Source organism: Struthio camelus, chromosome 1, assembly GCF_040807025.1.
Source record: "Struthio camelus isolate bStrCam1 chromosome 1, bStrCam1.hap1, whole genome shotgun sequence".
Taxonomy (NCBI): Eukaryota; Metazoa; Chordata; class Aves; order Struthioniformes; family Struthionidae; genus Struthio; species Struthio camelus.
Window position 1 is genome coordinate 164,221,861 of NC_090942.1, and position 23,655 is coordinate 164,245,515.

Here is a 23,655-nt window from a genome sequence, read left to right on the forward strand (position 1 = left end):
CCTCCCCGTCCCCAGAAGGGAGCAGGGTCCCGCTTCCCCCTCCTTCCCATCTCTCCACCTATCACCCCCCCCCCCGCCCAGTAGAGGCTTGGGACACTTCTATTGTTATTTAAACCCGGGGGACAAAGCCCGAAAAACAAAACGACGACGGGACGGGGCGGGGGTGGTGGGGGGGGGGGGGTGGTGGTGATGTGGTTGGCTGGGTCCGAGGAGCAAAGGGCTCCGCACACGTTTTCGCGGAAAGCGGTGCAGCCAGCGCAGGGCGCCCGGCCGCTGCCTCCAAGCGCTGCCCTCCGCCAGCTGCCTCTTCTCGGCGAAGCGCCTTGGCAGAGCGCAGGGGTCTGGGTTTTGGGGTTTTTGTGGGTGGGTGGGGGGTTTCCCCACGTTTTCCAGGCTGCTGTCACACTCGCCTTGTGTGTGCCGGTGCAGCGGGGCCCCTGGAAAGCTGCCCCCTGCGCACCCGAAACCCGCCGCTCTCGTCGCCGCCGCCGTGGGCTCCCCGACGGCCCCGACGGCCCCGATGGGGGAGCCTGGCAGGGCCGCCCCTCGCCACCTTCCCCCGCGGGACCTGGCGTGGCCACGGCCGAGCCCTCGCTGAACGCACCTGAAAACTAAAAATCACACTCGGGGTTAAAAAAAAAAAAAAAGCTTGAAGGGAAAATTGAGCTATCACACGTTGTCACGGGGAGGGGGGAGGACGGAGGCTGCAAAAAATATAGGGAGGCCGGGAAGGACGCGGTTACGGTGGGAAAGGCAGCCCGGGTGAAGCCCAGCGCCTGGCATTGCCAGGCCACCCTGAGGCCGAGGTGCCCTGCAGGAAGCGGTCCCCCGGTTACACGGGCACACGGAAAACACGCATAAGCAGAGGGCGGACGAGACCGTGCTCTTTCCACGTAAAGCGCTTTCTAAAGGAGCTCCTTCCTCGCAAGGCATGTGGAGAGCATGCAAATGCTCGCCCTTTTTTTCGCGCAGAGCCTTCCCAAAATGTTAGTCTTTTCCCGACATGCAAAGACGGGGGAGGACAGTTGCAAGAGACCTTCACGTCTCAGGAACCGACGGATTTCTAAAAATCTATTGTTTTGCATCCTGCACTCGGACCCTCACATGCCTTGCACCAGACCTCAGAGAGCCTTTGGCGTAAAAAGGAAGCAGCCCGTGCAATTTCAACACGTTTTATTATATTTCTGTATGCATTACTCTCAAAACATATCACAAGAAATGATGAAACCACTTAAACCTTCAAATAAAAAATCTGAAACAGTTTATGCTCACAATTGTACATATTTATAGTTAAGAAACATTCTTTATAAATACTGTTTCCTCTGTAGCAAGTTAATACCATAATTTAATTACAAATGGATAAATATGGTAACAGGTATTTACAGGAGGAAGGGTGTTATTACGGAAAAAGCTAACGGCACAACGTTTATTTTTCCTCACAATCTTCCGAACAGGAACTAACAAATTGAACTTGCAAAAGCACTAAAACATCACATGTAAACCCAGCTAACAGAAAAAATACATTCACAAGCGTTGTTTGTGTGTGTGTGTGTGTTTGAGTAACAGAATGGAGACTTTGGCACGGTATTTCTTCCCAGTCTATAGTTGAAATGCAGTTTACAATCAAGTTGCCTCTTAAAAAGGAACACAATATTCAATATATCACAATTACAAAAGAAACCATTTTTTTTTCTTCCACGTTACTTTTCTTTAATGGGCGAACTAAAAAAAGGAGGGGAGAGGGAGGGAGGCGGGAGGAAGAAAAGAAGAAAAAAAGTCCATCACTTTTTCGGGGAGGGAGGAAGAGGAAAAAAAGAAAGGGGGGGAGGAAAGAAGAAGGGCACCAATCCGCGGTTTACAAATGGGACGAACTTCTATACACCAAGAATCCAATAAAACTTGGTTCCCCACCTCGGCGGAGGACGGAGAGGTCCGCTATATACACAGTTTGTGGGGCTGGAGGGCGCGGGCTGCTCCGGGCGGGGAGGCGCAGGGGCCGGAGGAGTTTGAGTCTCTGATCTTTTGTCTGGAGGCTCTGGAGAGGGAGTCGCTTTCCGCCGGCTCGAGAACCTTTTTGCTGGGGGGGGGGGTTATTGCGGTGTTGTTGTTTGTTTGTTTGTTTTCCTCCTTTCCGTTCCGCTGTTTGTTGATTTGTTCCTTTTTATTTTTCAGCAGGTACTTTTATAGAAAAGAATGTTGTTGGGTTTTTTTTTTTTTTTGCTGGTTAAAAATGTTTTCAAAAATAATTATAATTATAAAAAAAAAAAAAAACAAGAAAAAGAGCCCGAACCCCGGGGCGGTGGGGTGAGGTGGGGGGGGGGGTGGAAAAACAAACACCCCTTTGCCCCATCCTGCGTTGCCACCGTTTCGCTCCCAGCAAGCCGACGGCGGTCCGGCGGCCGCTCCGCGGCGTCTCTCGCTCCCTCCTTCCTCCTTCCTCCTCCTCCTCCTCCGCGGCGGGAGGGACGGTGCGGCGGGCCGTGCAGAGCAGTCCGGCGGGGCCCTACACGTACCACTCGTTGAAGTTGGAGGAGAGGCCGCTGTGCCCGCCGCCACCGCCGCCGCCGCCGCCGCCGCCGCCGCCGCTGCCGCCGCCGCTGCCGCCGCCGCCGCCGCCGCCCCGGTGCACGGCGGACACGGCCGCCGCCGCCGCCGCCGCTGCCGCCGCCGCCGCCGCCGCCGCCGGCGAGAGGTTGCTGGTGCTCTGCGACTCGGCGCTGGGGGACACGAGCCCCGGCGGGGTGGAGGACTCGTAGCCCGAGCTGGCGGCCGGGGACGACTCGGAGCCTTGCGGGGACGACTCGTGCACCTGGGGGGCAAAGGCAACACGGCCCGGTGGAGGGGGCGCGGGGAGGCCGCCGCTGCCGCCGGCCCGGCCCGCCGCCCCCCGCCGCCCGCCGCCGCCGCCCGCCGGCCCCGCGCCCGCCGCCCGCCGCCCCGACGGGGCGCCCGGTGCGGGGCGGCCGCCCCCCCGCCTCCCGCCGCCGCCGGCTGCGGGGCCGGGTACCTTCATGTGCTTGCGCAGGGAGCTGGGGTGCGTGTAGGACTTGTCGCACATCTTGCACAAGTAGGGCTTGTCCGAGGTGTGGACGTGCATGTGCTTCTTGCGGTCGCTGCTGTTGGCGAAGCGCCGGTCGCAGCCCTCAAACTCGCACTGGAAGGGCTTCTCGCCTGCAAGAGAGCGGCGGGGTGAGCGCGGCCGCCCCGCGCCCCTCCGCGCCCGCGGCCCCTTGCTCTCCCCACCCCTTTCTTTTTATCAATATTATTATTTTTTTTTTTTTTTAATATTCGGTCCCTTCCCCCGCGCAGTCGAGAGTCGCGGGCGAGCCGCTCCGCAAGGCGAGAGGCCGCTCTCAGCACGGGGATGAGGCGTTTCGGGCCCCCCCGGGTGTCTGCCCTCACCCCCCCATCCGGTGCCCTCTTCGGCAGCGGGGCGGAACCGGCGTTTTCACACGGGCCGCGGCCCCCAAATAGCGCCGGGCCCCGCCGTGCCGAGCGGGGCAGCCCGCGGAAAGCACTGCTGCTTGTGCGCCGATGGCAGCATAGAGGCCAGGGTATTTAGAGCATTTTGTTTTGTTTCAACTGGTGCTGACACACTCTCAGCTTCAACAACCATTAAGAAAAAAAAAAAAAGAGAGAGAACAAAATAAAAGGAGGACAAAAAGAGTCGAGATGTTTTGCCTCGGTACCAATATCCTGTTAAACTGTAAACCATTAACAACAGATTTAAGGCTAGGCAGATTGTTTCAAGTATGGATATTCGAGATAAACACACATCCGCTGGGAAAACTAAACGTCTGTAAAATACTTCATTTAATTTTCATACGGATTCCTCACCCGGCTGCCAGAACTCCAAATGCTGCAGAGTAATTTGGAGGTGAGAACTCCACATCCCCCCATTTGGAGGGGGAACCATTTAACATTAAATTCCATTAGCACCTAAATTGTTTCTTAAAGACATCCGCTCCGACACAATGACTTAAGTGCGGGCATCTCATGCAAATACATTTCTCAAATTTTAAACCTTGTTAAAGCTCGTCTCGCACCTAGCATCGTGCTTAGCACTTAGGAAAACAATAGGCCTCTAGATTTTACCCTTATCCGAGTAAATATTTATAGTCGAAGTTGCTAAAATATTTGCCTGTCTTTTATGAAATAGTCTGGCACAATTCTGGCTGGGAGTAGTAGTAAATGAATAATATATGAAGCAGGAGGATGCGTTTATTTTGTTACTGCTCAGCTCACGCGATTTTCCATCAGGAAGCTTTGGGTCCTTTTCCCACATTTCACCTGATTTTGGTGCAAGTTTCTGAACCTCAAATCCTCTGTTACCTATTACATAATTTAATAAACTGTTGCAAAACCACCTTAAATCACCTCAAGTGAGACTTTAAAAACACTTTTTTAAATGAGAAAATTTTATTGCCTTGCTCACACCATTTAAATTTAATGGAAAGCATTCCCAGAAAGGGACATTTTGGCACTTCCTACGAGATCTTGGGCGAACGGAGGCTTTTCTATGCATTTGTATCGTTTCTCTCTCTCTCTCTCTCTCAGTGTACATATACGAAATCCATGCACACACGCACTGAAGTTACGTGAAAATACGCTGCGCATTGCATACGTATAATGTATTTTAGGTACGCCTGTACCCTTCCGTGTTTCCACACTACCGCAGAATTTATTTCGCCTTTAATATTGCCTCGCTATGGAGAGAGTTCATTCGAGCCTCGGTAGGTTTCTGCACTGCTCATTCCGCCCATTAAAAGAAATTAGAAAAATGTCCTGTCGGAATCGGGGGGTATGAGGGGTGGGAGGAGAAACCCAAACAAACACGGCCGTGTGATGAAACCGGGCGGCTTCGCACTCGGAAACAAATTTACAGGCGACTCTCATTCTACGACTTCCATCATTTCGCATCTCTCCTTCTCCTTCTCTCTCTCTCGACCCGCACATGCACACCCGCGTACATAACAGTTGCCCAAGCCTGCCGAAAGAAAACCGATTTACCTGTGTGCGTCCGCTTGTGGATTTTGAGGTTTTCCGATCTGGCGAAAACTTTCCCGCAGCCGGGGAAGGGGCAGGGGAAGGGCTTCTCTCCCGTGTGCACTCGGATATGATTGACCAGTTTGTATTTCGCTTTGAAGGGCTTGCCTTCCCGGGGACACTCCTCCCAGTAGCAGACATGGTTGCTCTGCTCGGGTCCCCCAACATGTTCCACCGAGACGTGGGTGACCAACTCGTGCATGGTGCTGAAAGTTTTATTGCAACTTTTTTTGGGGTTGTTCAGCTGCTCGGGGTCGATCCACTTGCAGATCAGCTCTTGCTTGATACACTGCTGCCGCATGTATCGGAAAAAGGCACCGGGGTGGTGGTGGTGGTGGGCTGCCATGTTCATGCCCATATTCATATTCATGGGGCCGTACTGGTTGTGCAGCTGAGCCGCCGAGTAGGGGTCAGTCCTGGGGCTGGAGACCTGGCGGTACTGATCCGAGCGGGCAAACACCTCGCCGGGCAAGCCGAGCCGCATCTGCCCGTTGAGGACGTTTTGGGAGGCGTGGGGGCCGTGCTGGTCGTGGATGCCCGGGAAGAGGAGGTGGCTCTGAGCGTCCGTGTGCGGGTGGTGCAGGCTGCCGGCCGCCGGGCCGAAGATGCCGTGCTGCCCGCCGGCCGGCGACGAGTCGCCGAAGCCGCGGCTGCGAAACAAGAAGTCCCGCGTGGAGTTGAAGGGAGCCCCGGAGTAGGAGCCGACGTGGGCGGCGTGGGGCCCCAGGGCGGCGGCGGGGTAGCCGGGCGCCTGCGACGTGAACGCCGAGCTCTGCCCGGGCGAGAGGTCGTGGGCGCCGGCGTTGAGTTTGAAGGCGCCCATGTGCGCCGCCGCCGAGTCCACGAAGCTGTTTTGCGCCGCCAGGCTCAGCTCCCGGTCCTGCATCTCCGCCGCGGCCGAGTGGTGGTGCCGGGCGAAGGTGCCCACGCCGATGGCCGGGAACTGCGGGCCGGCGTCCAGCAGCATGGTCCGCGCCGCTCCGCCGCCGTCCGCTGCTGCTGCTGCTGCTCCGGGGTCGCTGCCGCTCCGGGGCCGCCCGGTGCGGCACCGGGACCGGCACCAGGACCAGGACCGGACGCCGCCGCTGCGCTTCCCGCCGGCAGCAGCGGGCTGCGGGCGCCGCGCGTCCCCCCGCCTGCGCTGCACCGGGCCGCCGCCGCCACCGGAGCCGGAGCCGGGCAGAGCAGAGTCCAAAGGCAAGCGGAGAACCAAAGTGTATTAAAGGAGCTGAGGCGGGGGCGGGCAGGGGAGGGGAGGGGGAGCAGGGGAGGGACGGGGCTGGCGGCGGGGACCGGGCGGGGGGCGGAGGTGGTGGTGGTTGGGGGGGGGGCGCGGCGAGGCGAGCCTTGCCGTTCCCTGCCGCACACACACACACACTCACACGTACACACACACTACACACACACACCGCGCCCCCCCCCCCACCTCACGCCCCCTCCGCCGCCGAGGTGTCACCGCCGCCGGCCCCCGCCCGCCGCTCCCCGCGTGGGCCGCGGCCCTCCCCGCCGCCTCGGGCCCCCCCCGCCGCCGCCGCCGCCGCCTCCTGCCCTCTCGGCCCCGCTCTCGTTTTATCCTCCGCCGGGCATCAGCGGTGGCTTCTCACGGAGAAAACTTGCAGCCGCGGGTTCCCACGGAGGAAAAGGGACTCGGGGGGAGGGCGGGCGCCCCGCCGCCCTGGCCTGCCGCCGCGGAGGGGCGCGGGGAGGGGGCGAGGGGAGGGGATGGAAGGGGAGGGGGTCCAAAAGGCGGATTAAAAACAATAAGGGCGGCGGTGGGGGGTGGGGTGGGATGGGGAGGCGGGGAGGGGGGGCGGGAAAGGGGCCGCGGAGCGGCGCGGAGCGGCGCGGAGCAGCGCGGAGTTGCAGCCCGTCGCCCTCCGCCCGCGCCTGCTCGCTCCCTTCGCTTCCTCTCTCGCTCCTCTCTCCTCCGCCGTTTATTTCGGTGGGCGATGCTGAGGCGGCTGCTTTTTATTTTTCTCCCCCTCCCCTCACCCCTCCCTTCTCTCTCTCTCTCGCTTGTTTTTTTTTTTTTTCCTTCCTTTTTTCCCCCCTCCCTCTTTTTCCTCCCTTTCTCCCTGCCCAGCCTCTCTCCCTCTCTCTCCGCCTGGACTGGCAGCTCCTCTTCCAACGCCCCCTTTAACAGCCGCCCGGTCACTCTCCCCGCTCCCGCTCATTGGCCCGGGCCGCCCCGTCCATCCGGGCGTCCCCGGGCAGCGGCTAATCGCGAGGCGCCGTGCCGGGGCCCTGCCCGCCCCGACGCCGCCCCGACGCCCGCCCCAACGCCGGCCAAACGCCGCCGACGCCGCTCGCCCGCCGGCCCCCGCCCGCCACGGCGCGGAGCGTGAGCCGCGCAGCCCCCGATCCCATCCGGCCTCTGCCCGCGCCCCTCTCGGCAGGGTTGTTTTTTTTGGGGGGGGGGGAAGGGGGGGTGTCGTCGTCGTCCCCCACCCGCTCCGCGGGCAGGGGAAGAGAAGGGGCGGCCTCGGGGGGGGGTAAGGGGGGGGGGTTGTGCGGCCAGCCGCACGCACGGAAAATATCGATGTGCGTTTGGCCATGCGATCCTGCCTCGGGAGGCAAACAAACAAAGCGAGGGGCTTCCAACATAAACAGGGGGTTGTGTGTCTCTGTGTGTGTGTTTTCTTCTTCTTCTTTTTTTTTTGTTTAGGAGGTGGTGGAGGGGAGGGGGGAACTTGCCCATGCTGCGGCCCCCTTCCCCCTTTTCGGCTAAAGCAAATTAAGCACAGGATCGATAAAAGGACGGAGGGGGAAATCAAATAAAAGTCACGCCGGCGGTGCTACTACGGCTGAGAGACAAATAAAATAGAAACAAAATAGAAGCGAAAACCGTCACCCGGCTGCTTTGGTCTTTTAAACCACTTGCGCAGGAGCAAGGGAGTCGATGTGCATGTGTTGGGTGTGCATCTGGGAGCAGATGCTTCAGGAGCTTTCCTTGCCTCTTCCCTTTCTTTCAAAAAGAAGCAAAAACAACAAAAAAAAAAACCAAAAAAAAAGAAACCCCACCCTGCCATTGTTATTTGGAAACCGGATTCTTACATGGCAGGAATAAAAAAGCATACAGAGCGCACACACACACACACACACAGAGCAAACAAGTCCACTTCCCCTCCCCCTCCAGTAAATACATGTCTGGCCCCTGCTTTGGTTTGTTTTGTAGTGGCTGAAAAATAATCATTATAGGGCCAGTAAGTAACCAATAAATAAGGCTTAAAAAAATAAAACGCGACATAACATTTGCAGTATTAACCTTCCGGCACTTAATCTTGCGTTTAGATTCTGATCAGCTCTGTGCTCTGAGGAGAAGAAACCAAAAATGTAGGAATTTGTTTGATTTGCCTGGGCTTTTTTTTTTTTTTTTCGGAGGCGAACTAAATTCTCCCAGCGACATTCCTGTGACTCCTCGCGGCATTAAATCCCGCATCAGGCACAGGCACGCTCAGAAGTGGGACTTGCGTCCGGGAGAGATTTTTGCAACGATGGATAGATAGACAGATAGATGGAAAAGGCATCACTGTCAGCAATCTAAGGCTGTTTAAATATTTCTCTATCGCCGCCACTAAACAGTTAAAACCGTTTCAAAGCCTGTCCCGAAAGTGGGTGAAATGTGCCAATACCGTTCATTGCTCTTTGAACAAGGCAAGGATTTAATTTGTGGAGAAGTGGGGTTCCTTCTCACCCGAAATGAGCACTAGAAGATATACTGAATATTAATGTAGACCTCCACCTCTGATGCCAATAGCCCTTTCCTCTTCACCACGCCGTCACTTGCTCCTGTCTTTGCAGGCAGGAGTGTCTGCTCCCCATATACTCTCTTCCCAGGCTGCAGCTTTCGAGCATATGCTGTCCTTGTCCTGACCCCCCAGGCTCCCAGGGACCGGCCGCGAACAAATTCTATTTTTCCTTCCCTGAAAGGTTTCAGAGGCGGAGGTCTGAGAGGTGCCCTGAGCGACTGCTGGGGATTTAGAGAGCCCAACTTGGAGAAGAAAGCTTGGTCTTCTATATCGGCTGCCTCCAGATAAGTGAAAAATTCTACGTGCAATTAGCCACTTGAATGCACTTTTTTTTTCTTCCCCCGACAGAAATTTTTTTTAAGTAGTTACTGCAGCTGAGATTAGAAAGGAGCTCAAAATGCCCAGGGAAAATTCTCAGTTAAAAATACGTTAATAATAATAATAATAATAAAATGGGAGAGAGAGAGAGAGCGAAGGAAATGTTAATACAAATACTTACCCCCCCCATCTTTTCCCTTCGTCTTTCTTTCCTTCTTTCCTTCTTTTCTTTTCTCTTTATTTCTTTTCCTCCTCCTTCCTTCTTTCTTTCTTTCCTTCCCTCCTCCTTTCTCCTTTCCTTCTTTCCTTGCCTCTTTGCCTTCTCTCTCTTTCTCTCTCTCTCTTTCTCTCTTTCTCTTTCTGTCTGTCTGTCTGTCTGTCTCTCTCTCTCTCTCTTTCCCGTCACGCCGCCGCCCGCTCGCTCTGCGGCGCCGGCATCGGGACACTTTGGGGGGAATCGGTTAATTCCCGGCGCAGACCCCGCGGGCTGGACGCTCTTGGCTATTCTTTGAGGGCTCCAGCCCTACTCTCTCTGCAGGAAACAGAGGAGCTGATCCAAGTTCAAAGTCACGTCGCCGTCCCTCCTAAGAAGTGCTTTATTTCTCTGCAAACCGCAAAACCCCTTTCCCCCATGTCACAGGGTAAAAAGGGAAAGGGAGAGAGAGAGAGAGGGAGGGAGGGAGAGAGGCAGCGAGCGAGCCAGCCCCGCACTCGCTCGCAGGGCCATCGCCAGAAACTGCATCTTCAGCTCATTGCATCTTTAGGAGGAGGAAAGCGCTCACCCGAAGTCTCTGCTAAACTGTTTTACTGAAATAAGTTTTTCAACAGGTTTCTGGAGGTGCCAGACCTGCAGAGCAAACGTCAGCCTTCCTGAGAAAAACATTCCCCTCTCTGTAAGTTTTCCGAAATTTTCTTTAAAACTACTCTGCTCTTGCTCGTACGGGCTGCTAATAAGGAGGGAGCCGGAGTGGGGCGCGGGGTGGGGGGAGAGCAAGAGTAACCTCTTGGGTGCTTCCCCCCCCTCGCCGTGGGCTCTCTGTCCTCTCTATACCGCCTTCGCCTTCCAGCATCTTTCCCTGGTAGGTGTCAGCGTCCCGGGCGAGCAGCTGCCGGGCTGCTCCGCGTCCCTGGGAGGTGGGTGCGCAACCTGCGCCCTCCGCGCTGCCGCCACCTCGGGCTGCGAGCGCGGCCGGTGCGCGGCCCGGCGCGGCCGCCGTCGAGGCGGGACGCGGCTCGCTGCCGCCTCGGCGGGGAAAGGGAGGGTCGAGCAGGGACCCGGAGGGAGATGGGGACTTTCACTCCCCAATTCCGGCTTTGTTTCTCCCCCCAGAGTAAAAGGGAGAGGTGCGGGGCGGGGTGGGGGCACGCTGCGGGCCCCGTCACCTGAAAAGAGCAGGCCAATTTAAGCCGAATCACTTGCACCGTTGTCTGTATCACAGACACTCATAAATTCAACAAGATCATCAACAGGATATTAAGTTGCAGGTTACCTTTGATTCTGCCGATCTTAGCCACTTCTAGGCCGTTCGACCTATGACCCGTGAAGACCACATGTGTTGTGCTGTAGCCTCCCTCTGTAAAACACACTTCGGGACAAAAGTTCTTTGTCAGCCTCTAACAGCAGCGTAATGTAAAAGAAAAAGGGGAAATAATGAAAATCTCAGCCAAAGCTGTAACTTTTACGTGCCTTTTTTTTTTTTTTTTAAAGAACCACTATAGCGTGGGGAGGAAGCAGGAAGGAGCACCTTTCTTTCATGTCATTAATATTTATTGTTCTCTCAGTTGCACTTATAAAAAAAAAAGTTGCTGTATAAAAGCATGATCGGCAGTGATGCAGTAAGGCGGAGGAGGCGATGAGTAGTGTAGCTACGGTTTTTAAGGACGGGGACGTCGGCCAAGCAGCAGCCGGTGCCTGGGCGATGCCGTGCGCAGCTGCGGCGCAGGGATGCGCCAGCCGCGCACTTTGCTCGCCCCGCGCGCGCGCCCAGCGCCCTGCCCCGCTGCGCGGCTCTTTCGGCAGCCGAGCGTGAGCGCAGATCCAGCGCAACGCCCCCAAAACGGGCTCTCCGGCGGAGTTTTTATTAGCTGCACCTTTTCCGTAATGGAGATGGCCATATAAATGCTAGTGACAGAGGAGAAGCTTTCCAATAAAGCGCGATGGACTTTGTAATACAATTTATGCTGTCATTCATAAATAACATTGCCATATGGTAACCATATTGCTTATACAAGTAAAGCCGTCAAAGTGTCACTATTTGATTTATCTCAACAGCTTCTTCCAATGGTGACGTTGGGCTACAGAGAGAGGGGAAGGCGGGGGGGGGGGGGGGGAAGAAAACGCAGAGGAAAATTTGGCCTGGGTTTCCTGAGGCCGCCTCTCTCTCCCAGCCGCTCTCTCGTGTATCTGTAGAGACAGACAGATAGATGCCCGGGCATGTATTTTATATTTTCTCATTTTTGAGCAAATCCCGGAAGGGGATGTGCGGGCATGGATTACGTTTTCCCTGGCCGGGCGAGCACTGAAAATAGCAACTCGTAAACTTTCGCAGCCGCCGAAAGGCCCCGGCCCCAGCAGCCCCGCCGGCCCCGCAGCCCCGCGCCGACGGCGCGGACGGGCACCCTTGCACAGCGGCCTTTGAGCACTCAGGCTGCCGTTTTGGTGCACGAGGTGCTGAAAACTCAGCGTTTTTTAGGAGCAGGAGACTCTTTTTTTTTTTTTTTTTAAGGCTATGAGATATCCTCCCTTGATCCCCTCCAGAAAGAAGGGGAGGAGGCACAGCCCAAAAAAAAAAAAAAAAGCCCAAACCCCTGGCAGCGCTGGGGCATCCACGGAGACCCCCGTCGGGCTCCCGCTGCCTCCGTACCCGGGGAGCAGCCCTAAATCATCTCCCAGCTTTGTACTTTGGCGCCTGGGTTGGGCGGCGGAGGGGAAGAGGGAGGGGGCCCCAGGTCCTCTGAATAACTCCCCCCCCCAAGAAATGCTGCAGACGGGGCGGGGGCGGGGGGGTGCCCGCAGCAGCCGGCCTCCTTCAGCCGTCGCGGGGCTGCGGCTCCCGCCCGCTGCTGGCAGCGCCGGGCTCCACGGAGCGGCCCCGCCTGCGCCCTCCCACGCGTGTCCGCGGAGGGGCCCGCCCGACGGGCTCTCCCTACGCTCCCCCCCTGCTCCGGGGCAGCCCCACGAGCGAAAAAAGGCGGCCTGCAAACAGCCGCGCCGGGCCGGGCGGGAGGCAATGTGTTTTAGCAGATTTGGAGGTCTTCCTGGGTTTCAAAGCGGTAATTGCGCGCTCTTCCTAATGGTTCCCCAGAAGGATGTTTTCCACGTTATAAAATATTGCTCCCTGCTCCCAAACTATCAATAAGAAGTGCATTAAAGACGATTGTTTGTAAATGGTGTTCACGATCATTAGCATACATTTCCATAACGCAGCCTGTGCCGCACAACGTTTCACGGCGAAAAACCTCCCGAGCCCACCGCCCCGACCCCCGTTCAAAGGGGGGCTTCCACGGAAGGATTTCAGGGCTGACAGGCTCCCCCTCCGCCTTCGCTGCCCGCCTCGGCTGTGTGCGGCGGCGGGGGGCGGGGGGGGTTATTTGGCAAGTTTGCAGAGGGCCCTGCAGCCGGCTCCGGCGGGGGGCTGAGCCCCGACGGCCGCTGCCCGGGGAGGGGGGGGGCCGAGGGGGGCGGCCCCGGGGGTGGGGGGGCCCCGCTGCAAAAGCCCCGGGCTGGGGCGGCCTGGGCCTAACGTGGGATGCGGAGAGCGCCGGCGGAAAGCGAGTTAATTGGCTTTAATTCCTGACGGCCTCTGGAAGTTGGCACCGTCCGAAATTGTCCCAAACTGTCAGACACCTTCGTTTCCCAGCGTTTGCACCGACTTAGAAAAAACGGGCGAATTTCCACGTGAGCAGGGGCCAGACCCTCCCTCTTGACAGTGGCAGGTCAGCTGCTTGTTCCTCAGCGCTAAAATATTGTCTTTGTTTTATAGCGTCTCCTAAAAGGGAATTGATCGGGGGGGGGGGAATATATTTGAATTAAGACATATGAAATCGATGACAGATACACATCACGCTGCGTTTAACAAGAGCTGTACGAGGAGGCGTGCACCAGACACCGCGTAGCCGCAATAAGTGTTATTCACGTTCACAGCATCTCGGCCACGCATCCCCCCATTAAACCATTACCCCTCGGGAAGGCGACGCAGCAAAGTGCCCAGAATTTGGGAGGGGGGGGGAAGTGTTTCATATACATATACATCTATAAATGCACGCGCGCGCGTGTGTGTATATATATATATAAAATATATATATATATAGTGTATGCATATACGCTAGTATGGGAGGAAAAGTTTTTACCGCCCAATAACAGCATCAAGCAGCCCGTTTGGAAAGCCAGGGCTTATTTATTCTTGTTCTTTCCCTTGCAGCCTTGCTAAACCCCCCGACCAGGTTCCCCTCGCGGGGGGCTCCCCGCGGGTCCCGCTCCCGCTGGCGGGGACCAAGGCAGAGCTCCCTGCGCCGCAGGCTCCCGGGGTGCAGCCTGGACCCTCCTCGGGGCTCCTGGGCCGGGAGCCCAAATCCTGCTCGCTTTCCCCAGGTGAGCAGCAGCCGGCCTTGCGGGGGATGGAGGAGGGCAGGGTTGGAGCCTGGCCCGGGACATGTTGGGGGGAAATGGCTCCGCGGTGGAGCAGCTGCAGGCACATGTGTGCCCGTGCAGGGGCTCAGGTGGCAGGGCCTGGGGGGGGCGGGGGTTTCTGCCGCCCCCCCCCCCCGCGCCCCGCAGCGCCCCGCACGCAGCCACGGGCACTGTCGCTTGCGCTGGCTGCCAGGAGCAGAGTGGGCATCCCCACGGGACACGAGCGTGAGGGAAGCAGGCGACACCTCACGTCCCGTTGCTCTGGAGAAAAGTCACTTGAATGCTTTTTCCTCCCTCCCCCCCTTCGCCCCCCCCCCCATTTCGGTTCGGCAGGGGATTTGCCCTCGCCTGTCCCCCCTTCGGCACCCCCAGTCGGCAGCAGCCTCCTGCCGTGCCCCGAGGGCGGCTCCCATCGTGGCCGAAGCGGGGACCCCTTTGGTGGGGGTGTGGAGGGGACACCCATCCGCTCTCCCGTGCCCCTCCACTTGCACCCCCTCCACGGCAGCCACCACTTTCCCTGGCCGCAGCCCCTCGCAGGCAGCCCACGGACTGGGACTCCTCCCGTTTGGCAGCCCACGGATCCCACGCGTCATCACCCCCCCCAGGGCTTTAAGGGGCGTAATAGCGGGGGGAGTGACTGCGGCTATTTAGTCCCTATTTCGTCCTTGCTGCATTAGGGCAGACACGGCGGGAGCTGCCTGGTGGGGGTGTCCCCCCCCGCCCCGGTTCCCGGGAGCAGCCCCGACGGCAGCCCCGTCCACCCGCGAGGGGCGCAGCGCGGCCCCCCCCCCCGACGGGGCACCCCTGCGAAGGGGCCGCGGGGCACCGCGGCGGGAGGAAGCCCTAAAGGAGGGCGAGCGGGCGGCGAGCGCACAGGCTCCCAAAACTTCTGCCTCCCATGTGCCGCGTGCCTCCTCCTCAACTGCTTACTCATTTATTTTCGAAAGGGAAGGAATTTCTCCTCCTCCCTCTCCCCCCCTCTCCCTCCCTTTTTTTTTTTTTCTTTTTAGGAAAACGTTGGCTGCCTTCCCCGAGTATTGCCTTCCATCGCGTGCCTTGGTCGTGAGCGCAGACGGCCTCGGCCTCGCTCGTGTGTGTGCGTGTGTGTGTACGCGTGTGTCTTCCACCAGGGCGTGCTTTCCCCAGGACTCTCCGATGAATGAATGATGGCCTTCCCCCCACCCCAAAAATGAAATGAAATGAAATGAAATGAAATGAAATGAAATGAAATGAAATGAAATGAAATAAAATGAAATAAAATAAAATAAATGAAATAAAATAAAATAAAATAATGAAATGAAATGAAATGAAATGAAATAAAATAAATGAAATAAAATAAAATAAAATAATGAAATGAAATGAAATGAAATGAAATGACCCGGAACCCACCACCACGCCAGCAGCAGGCCCGGCAGTGGGTTGCTGGTTGCTGCAGCGGGCAGCACCGCTCCCCAGGCGAGGAGAGAAATCCCCGCAGCTTCACAAAACGTCAACACGGCGCCGGGCGCCCCGTCCGGCGCCGGGGGGGCTGCAGCTGGGGCCGGCCCCCGGCCCCTCGCCGGGGCCCGCGGGGGGCGGCACCGGGGCCGGGCGGTGGGCTGAGCGGGGGGGGGGGTTGGAGGGGGGAGGCCGCGGCGGGGGGCGCCCCGTCGGGCCCCGCGCGAAGTTTTTTGCAAGTGCAACTTCGGGGGGGGGGGGGCGGCGGGGGCGGATCCCCGCTGCGCCGGCGGCCTGAAAGGGAGCCAATGGCGCGGCGGCGGCCGCTGCCAATCATCGGGATCCGTCCAATCCCTCCGGTGCCATGGCCAAACCGTATTTCCCACTGTGCAGCTCAAATGTGGTGAGCGCTCTGCCAATCGCTGGAGGACAGAGTGGGGACGGGGATACGCGGAGTTAGGAGCGCAGACAAAAGAAGTTAAAGAGCCGCTTAATATATACATGTTTTTGAAGGCGGGTAGAGGGAAAAAAATAACAACAGCGAGCGTAGATGGGCTTGATTGTGTCGTTATGGAGCCCCCTTTGAGCAAGAGGAACCCGACACTGAGATTAGCGGATTTGGCAGCGGCTCAGCCCCATCCTCATCAGAACATGACAGGCTTCCCGGGGCTGGGGACCCACCACGGCCACCCCCACCACGCGGCCCACCTCCACCCGGGGGACGCGGGCGGCGACCCCGGCGGCGCCCTCACGCCGCTCGGACCCGAGCACATGGCGCAGCCCGCCGCCCTCAAACTCACGCCCGAGGCGCTCACCGCCGCCGCCGCCGCCGCCGCCGCCACCGCCGCCTTCGCCGCGCCCGCCGCCGCCACCACCGCCGCCGCCACCGCCGCCACCGCCGCCGCCGCCGCCACCGCCGCCGCCGCCCTGCCGGGCTACCCGTCGGGGGGGGCGGCGGGCCGCGACTTCCTCCTGCGCCGGGAGCTGCCCCCCGCCCCCGCCGCCGCCGCCAGCATGCACGGAGCGCTGGGCGAGCAGCAGCAGCCGCCCGCCGGCTCCCCCCACCTCCCGCACCCGCCGCCCCACGGCGTCTTCATCTCGGCCGCCGGCACCTACGGCGCCGCCGACGGCGCGCACGCCGCCTTCCCGCCGCTGCCCGCCGAGCAGGGCGCGCCCGGCGGCCGCCAGCCGCCCCTCAACGGGCAGATGCGCCTGGGGCTGCCGGCCGCCGCCGCCGGCGGGGAGCTGTACGGCCGCGCCGAGGCGCACTACGGGGCCGCCGCCGCCTCCTCGTCGGCGCTGCAAGGCTACGGCTCCGTGAACCTCAGCAGCCTGAGCGCGGCCGGCCACGGGCACCCGCATCCCGCCGCCCACCATCACCACCATCACCATCACCACCATCACCACCACGTCGGGGCGGCGGCGGCGGCGGCGGCGGCCGGGGCCTTCCTGCGCTACATGCGGCAGCCCATCAAGCAGGAGCTCATCTGCAAGTGGATCGACCAGGAGGAGCCGCCGCCGCCGCCTCCGGGCGGCAGGAAGCCCTGCTCCAAAACTTTCAGCACCATGCAGGAGCTCGTGAGCCATGTCACCGTGGAGCACGTCGGCGGGCCCGAGCAGAGCAGCCACGTGTGCTACTGGGAGGAGTGTCCCCGGGAAGGCAAGCCCTTCAAAGCGAAATACAAACTCATCAACCACATCCGAGTGCACACGGGAGAGAAGCCCTTCCCCTGCCCCTTCCCCGGCTGCGGGAAGGTCTTCGCCCGCTCCGAAAACCTCAAGATCCACAAGCGGACTCACACAGGTGGGTATCCCCTTCCCCCCCACCCCCAACTCCCCGCCCCACCGCCTCTCTCGCTGCCTCCGTAAAGGTTTTCTTTCCTTTTCTCCCCCCCCCCCCACCGCCTTTTCCTCCTCTCCTACGTTACCGTCGGACATGTGACTTTTTCATGAATAAGTAATTCGGCAGCACACGGGACACGCGCGCACACGCACACGCACCCAGCCCCTCGGCCCGGCGCGCACACGTGCCCACCCCCCCCTGCACCTTCCGCCGCTCTCTCCCCACCCCCTCGGCCAAACACCCTCCCCACACCCCGACGGCCACCGATAAATACACAGATTAATAAATAAACGCGGAGCCGGGGGTGGGGGGGGGAGGAGAGAAGCGGCAGCCCCTGCAGAAGAGCGAGGAGAAGACGAGCGCGCCCGTCGGGGCCCAGCTCCGGCCGCCTCTCGGCACAACAGCACGGACGGTGTTTCTGGCTTTCCTGCTTTCTCTGCCGCGGGGTGACAGAGCCGGGCCGGGGTGGTGGTGGTTGGGGAGGGTGCGGGGGGGGGGGGTTGTTTATCCCGGGCTGCTGGCGGAGGAGGCCCGTCTGAGATGGGGCGGCCGGGTCTCATGGGGGCGCAGTTCCCCTTTGCAGCGGGCGGCGGCGCCGCGATCGGGGCTGTCGGGGGCTGCCGGTACCGCCCGAGGTGCCGGTACCGCCCGAGGTGCCGGGGCTACCGGGGGCTGCCCGAGCTGCTGGGGCTGCGGAGCCGGCCGGTGGCAGCGGGCGGGCGCAGCTGCTGGTGCTGCTGGTGCTGCTGCTGGTGCTGCTGGTGCCGCGGCGGGCAGGAGGGTGCTGGGCGGCGGAAGGGGTGCCGAAGGATGCTGCCCTCCCTTTGTGGATCTGAGGAGGAAACTGCAAAGCAGCTCGGGCTTTGCAGGAGCCGGAGCCCTGAGCCGCGGCTGGAAGGAGCGGGCTAGCGGGGGAGCCCGGCCGGGACCCCTCGGAGGGCAGGCGCTGCTGGAGGCGCTCGGGTTTCGGGAAGGGAGCGGGGGCGGGGGGGAGGAAGCAGCGTTTGGGGGTTTTATTTTTTTCCCCCCTTTCTTTCTTTCTTTCTCCTCCCCTCTCGCCACCCCCGAAATACGCATTTCAATCTGGGTTTAAAAACTCTGCTGGAAACGAACGAAGTTGGGATTTATAGTGGTAGACAAATATTATTCCTCGGAGGACACTTAAGGAAGTGGAGTTTACATAATTGCTTTCTTGATTTATTGTGTGTTGCCGGGAAGAGAAAAGCGGAGAACGTGCGACGTGTTGTTCCAATGTAAAACCAAATGGCCCATGGCTGAAAGGATTATAGATTTTTATCTTGCCACTACGTCAGGCATGAGCCCTTACGGCGCTGCGGGGACGCGCGGCTCCCGGCGCCCAGCCTGCGCGGTGCGCAGCCGGGGGGGTTTCTCCGGCGGGCAGCCTGACGCGTTGTTGTTGTTGTTGTTGTTGTTGTGTTCCTGGCCTTGCGGAATGAGTTAAATGCTGGAGGCGCTTCCGAGAAGCCGTGGTTTTTTTTTTTTTTTTTTTCTCATCCGGCTCTAACCCATCTGTGGGTCTTGATTTGCAAAAAACAAAACTTCAGCGCGGACCTTCTCGACTCCTCCAGCTCCGTCCCCGTCGCGGCTCAAGGCGGGGGAGAGGGAGGTTTGGGGAAGGGGCGGGCAGGGAGGGAAGGAAGAAGAGGGATTCGGCAGGGAAAGTTGCCAAAAAAGAACCTGAGCGCCTTATCAGGCGCAATGTGCAGCTTCGAGCCGCGGCCGTGCGCTGCGCTGCGCTGCGCTGCGCGGACCCCTCGCTCCCGGCGACAACAGAGAGACCCCAAGAGCAGCAAAGGGCCCGCGGTTCCCCCGCTCCGAGACGCGGGGCCCGGCTCCGGCCCCCTCTCCCCCCCCCGTCCCGCGTGGGGCATGAACACCCGCAAAAGGCATTCGCGGCCGGGGGTGCCCGCGGGCTCCTCCACGCAGCTCCCGCGGGGTCTCGGGGCGCTCACGCGTGAGTTGTGGTTGCTCCACGCGAGACGACGTCCCGCGGGTTGTCTCCTCGCCACGCAGAAAGAGCTGCTGCAATCAAGGGGGAACGGGGGGGGCAACCCCCCGAGAGTGGCAACTCGGCCCACGGGAGAGGGAAGGGGGATGCTCTTTCCCAGGTCTGCCCCACGCACAGCCCTCGAGTGGACGAGATGCAAGGAAGTGCGGTGAAGGACCCAAACCTTCTGCCATCCCAATCTGATTAATTACTATAATTTCGCCGCTCGGCTCTAATGTAGCCGGGTGCAGGCTGGCAGCACGAGAGAGTTACAAACGGTTCGATTATTGCGGCCATTTTTTTTACGGGGGGGTGGGGGGGGAAGGCCAAAAAAAAGAGAGCAAATCCTCGCACCGTAATTGTGTACGTGTAACCCTCGAGGGATTTTACGCGTTTCTAGCAATCCTCCAGGAAGAATCTGTCTGTAATTTAGGTGGCGTTTTTTTGGCTTTTTTTTTTTCTTTCCCCTCTTTTAAAGCTGCCGTGGGCCACGTTACCCCGGGCTGCTCGAGTCCCGCAGCCGCACGCTGCACCGTGCAACTAGTCCCTTTTCTCGGGCAAAACATCGTCCCGACTCCGCAGATCCTTGTTTTCCCAACGAGAACGGAACAAGCGCCTGCAAAGCGCGGCCCCTCGCCGCAGCTGGTGCTCAGCATCGCTAGGCTTCCCCCGACGATTTCTCCCCCCACCCCCAAAAACGACCCCAAAGTCCCTCCGGGCCCCGGCGGCGGCTGCTGCTGCTCGCAGCCCCCGGCAGGAGCTGGGGCACGGCGCCCGGCGGCTCGCCCGCTCCCTTGGGCTGAAACTCCCTACAAATGGTTAAGCTCTGACGTGACGCCCTCGTCAGCGTGCCAGGGACACTTTCGGACCCTTCTTGCTTCTAATTTTGTGAAATTTGATCATTGCAATCTCGATGTTCGCTAAAAGCAGCAGTTCCTTTTTTTTTTTTTAAGTCCCGATGGAAACAATTTTCCCAGCAGCTCCAGTGCCTGCTGCAAATTGTGCAAATCAGTGCATCTGTCAGATGGCTTTCCTTGAACCTCCTCGGGTTTCAGACTGGAGTAGGACATGTAAACCTATTTTTTCTTCTTCTTTTTTAATAAAGTAATACTGAGATAGCTAAGCCCTCCAGTAGATTCGCTTTGTTTCCGAGAAAATGAAGAAACGAGGTGACTTTCTCTGCGCGGCGAGATTTTTCTCGGCGGGAGTGAGACTGTGCGCTCGTTTCTGTGCACGTGAAAACTGCATTTAAAAACCACGAGATGCATTTGCTTAACACCGTTTCTTTTCAAAAAAGGATAAACTTGCTCTTTCTCTCTAGTGCTACCACCTCGCTGGTAGGTGAGCAGTTTTTAATTGAAAAAAAAAAGTTGATGTGTAGATAGGGTGCGGGGGCACAGGTTTCTATAGTAACAGCAGAAAAACAGCTTGCTTTTAAAAATAAAAATCGTTTCCTTTCTTCCCATTACTATTTCGGTAAATATGATATGATTTTACAAGCTATAAGGAACGGTTAAAAAAAATCGCACCGTCAAAATCCGAAATGTGGCCAACGAGAGAGCTGATGGGTTGTTATTTTTGAATGTCCCAAACAATTCATATCTTAAAATAGTCATCTCCCCTGCCTAAAACGCCAGCATTTTTAACTCGGAAGTCGCAATAATCGTGTTAAGGATTGTCTGTCTAGGTCTGTGTGTCTGATACGTACGTCAGATCCACGTGCAGCGTGACAGAGAAAGAACGTGACGGAGAAAGACAAAGTTACTCTCTCTTAAATTCTCTTCCGTGTGTAATGCACTGATTTGGCACATTTCCCCCCCCCCCCCCCCGGTTACTTCAATAATAGGCATTTACTCAGCCCCCATTCAAGAACTATGGGAAAGAGCCTGCCCGGAGCACAGCTCTATGTAACCAAACACACATGTACCAAAGTATTGTATTACAGGAGGGCGGTGGGACTGAAAGGTATGCCAGGCAAAAAATGCCCGAGGCTGATTTTCACAACTACTTTAACTGTTAAGCAATGCGTAAAGCTATTAAAATAGATTCGCCATAGTTTTTGTTTTTTTTTTTTTTTCCCGACGCAAATTAGCCTCAGGAAAACACATACCCTAATAGGCAGCCTCCTGTTGTCATTATTAGTGTCCGTTGCTCTGGCAGGGTGTTATTCTCGCCAGCGTGCGGGGGCTCAGCGAAGGCTGCTGGGTGCTGTCGCGCACTCAGGGCACGGCCGGCCTCTGCTTGTCCTGCCCCCCCCCAAACACACGCACACCCTCCCTGTTTATATCTGAGTGCTTAGACAGGTGCTACTTTTATTCCCGAAAGCTAATTATTCCCCCAACATAGTAAACTATTGGGAAAGGATTACGCACGAGATGTGCCAGCCCGGCTCTAGACAAACCCCAGCCCTAGAAGGCAAATGCATTGAGACGTTTTGTTTGGTTTTGTTCATTAGCCCCGTAATGAACGTTTCTCACGGGCAAGGGGAGCACCGCGAAGGGCCAGCGAGCCGGGGCCCTGCCCCGACGGGCAGGGCGTATTTTTCGGAGGCCGCAAGCCTCATCTCGCCGTTGGCGAAACACGGTGCCGCTGACGCCAGGCCGTGCGGGCTGCTCGGGGCAGGCGGAGGCTCCAGGCAGCTCTCGGGGAGGAAAACACCGACAACAACATAAACTAAAAGAAAAGGGGGGGGGCGGGATAAAACGAGAGGGTGGCGGAGGCCGAGCCGGGCGGGGGAGGCTGGGCGGCCGTGGTGCCGGGCGCGGGCCGGGTGCCTCCCGGTGCCGCCCCGGGCCGGGTGTTGGCGGCCGGGGCTGACTCGCGGTGTTGTTCCCGGCAGGGGAGAAACCCTTCAAGTGCGAGTTCGACGGCTGCGACAGGAAGTTCGCCAACAGCAGCGACAGAAAGAAACACTCCCACGTCCACACCAGCGACAAGCCCTACTACTGCAAAATCCGCGGCTGCGACAAGTCCTACACGCACCCCAGCTCCCTGCGCAAGCACATGAAGATCCACTGCAAGTCGCCGCCGCCTTCGCCGCCGCCGCCCGGCGCCGCGGGCTACCCGCCGGCCGGGCCCCCCGACGGCCCGCTGCCCCCGGGGGCGGACCCGGCCGCCGAGCCGCCCCGCGGCCGCGCCGCCACCCTCTCGCCGCCCGTCACCAACCTCAGCGAGTGGTACGTCTGCCAAGCCGGCGGGGCGCCCCGACGGCCCCGCACGCCCTCCAGCCGCGCCGCTTCCCCGGGCTCCGAGGGCGACGAGCCGCACAGGACCTCGGCGGGCAGAACCGCCCCGTAGGGGCCGCGCCGAGCCGGGCCGGGCCGGGCCGAGCCGAGCCGTCGGCGGCCCCGGCCCTGCTGCGCTCGCCCGGGCTGCAGCGGCGCCCGCCTGGCGTGGCGGGACGGCCTGGAAGTGCCATCAGGTTTGACTCGCGCTATTTATTCCGTGTACGAAACCCTATGGTGTTTGTACGGTTAACTAATTTAATTAAAGAGACTCGGACTTGCTTTTTTTTTTTTTTGTAAGGAAGAAAAAAAAAAAAGGAATTGCTAACGCCACGCTGGACTGTCTCAGTGAACGGAGCTGCGTGTTCGTGCGAGGGGGAGGATGCCCGGGGAGATGCCCAAAGTCGGAGCGCACTTCCCACAGCTCATACCCTGCCCGTGCGCTAGTTCTCTTTACAAGAGAGGGAGAGAGGGGAAGGGTGTGCGGTGCGCAGGCGGCGAGCTGACAGAGCCTGCTCCATTTCCTGGAGTGGCTCTTAAATACTTCAGCTCCCATCCCAGGGCCTCCTTTTCAGGCTGCGTAAGCCCCATTTTCGCCGTGGTCTCTTGACTGTAAACCAGCACCTGCTGAACCTCCAACCAGTCGAGGACAGGTTACCCATCCCATAAAATAAAATGAAATAAAAGCATGTTTCCCCCCCTCTTTCAGTTCAGCTCCTTTGTAATTGTTGCTGTCTCTTCTGAGTCGTGGGGTTCCTCCCCGCACCCGGTATTTTCTGTCCAGCCTGTTTCTTTCTCCCTTAGCTGTAACCACGTGAAAACGATTTAGGAAAGGAAAGACAAAAGATGCAGCACTCCTCTTACCGCTTCTCCACATTTTGTATGCTTACGGCTCCTAAAACACAGCCGGAGAATAAAAGAAACCCGCTGCTATTTGACAACTGTGATACTGTGATATGTATATATTTTTTCCTAAATAACACACAAAAGCTGACAGCGATTCTCCGCTTTTTGGGGGCTGGCATTATTAGGGCTATTTTTTTTTTTTTTGAAGTTCATCTGGAAAAAGAAGACTTGGCATCTTGCTCCGTCCAGACCCGTGTGCAGTTAGTCATTAGGTCAGAGGCGGCGGGGAGCCAGACCCAGGCGGCTGTCGCCGGGGGTTTGCCGTCCGACGGGGCGCACCCGCTGGAGGGGGGAAGGTGTTTGAGGCTGAGGGGGTCGGATTTAAAAACAGCAAAAAAAATGTTGTTTCCCTGTCGTTGTTTTATTTCTTCTCTGCAGCCACGCACTCTTGCTTTTCACCAGCCTCACGCAATGGCCGAGTGGCCAGGCAGAGTCACCTGGGAGGAGGGGACCGGAGCTGCTGGGAAACGGGGGGCGAGCGGGGGGTGCTCAGG

The 23,655-nt window shown here is 58.6% G+C and overlaps 2 protein-coding genes and 1 long non-coding RNA gene across 3 annotated transcripts; 2 read left to right on the plus strand and 1 right to left on the minus strand.

Moving 5' to 3' along the window:
- Positions 1–1,156: 1,156 nt before the first annotated feature.
- ZIC2 (Zic family member 2) lies at positions 1,157–6,162 on the minus strand. Its single transcript, XM_068928114.1, has 3 exons — positions 5,011–6,162; positions 3,008–3,171; positions 1,157–2,809 (listed from the first exon to the last, which is right to left on the minus strand). Exons 1-3 carry the CDS (start codon positions 6,011–6,013, stop codon positions 2,504–2,506), a joined length of 1,473 nt encoding a protein of 490 aa, XP_068784215.1. The 5' UTR covers positions 6,014–6,162; the 3' UTR covers positions 1,157–2,503.
- Positions 6,163–7,597: 1,435 nt separating this feature from the next.
- On the plus strand, positions 7,598–14,987 carry LOC138064641 (uncharacterized). Its single transcript, XR_011137875.1, has 3 exons — positions 7,598–10,006; positions 13,535–13,704; positions 14,754–14,987. It is a non-coding gene; the product is annotated as an uncharacterized lncRNA (long non-coding RNA).
- Positions 14,988–15,515: 528 nt separating this feature from the next.
- Positions 15,516–22,328, plus strand: ZIC5 (Zic family member 5). Its single transcript, XM_068928139.1, is given in 4 exon segments — positions 15,516–16,025; positions 16,027–16,109; positions 16,112–16,984; positions 21,871–22,328. Coding segments are annotated over 4 exon segments (1,758 nt in total). The 5' UTR covers positions 15,516–15,681.
- Positions 22,329–23,655: the final 1,327 nt, after the last annotated feature.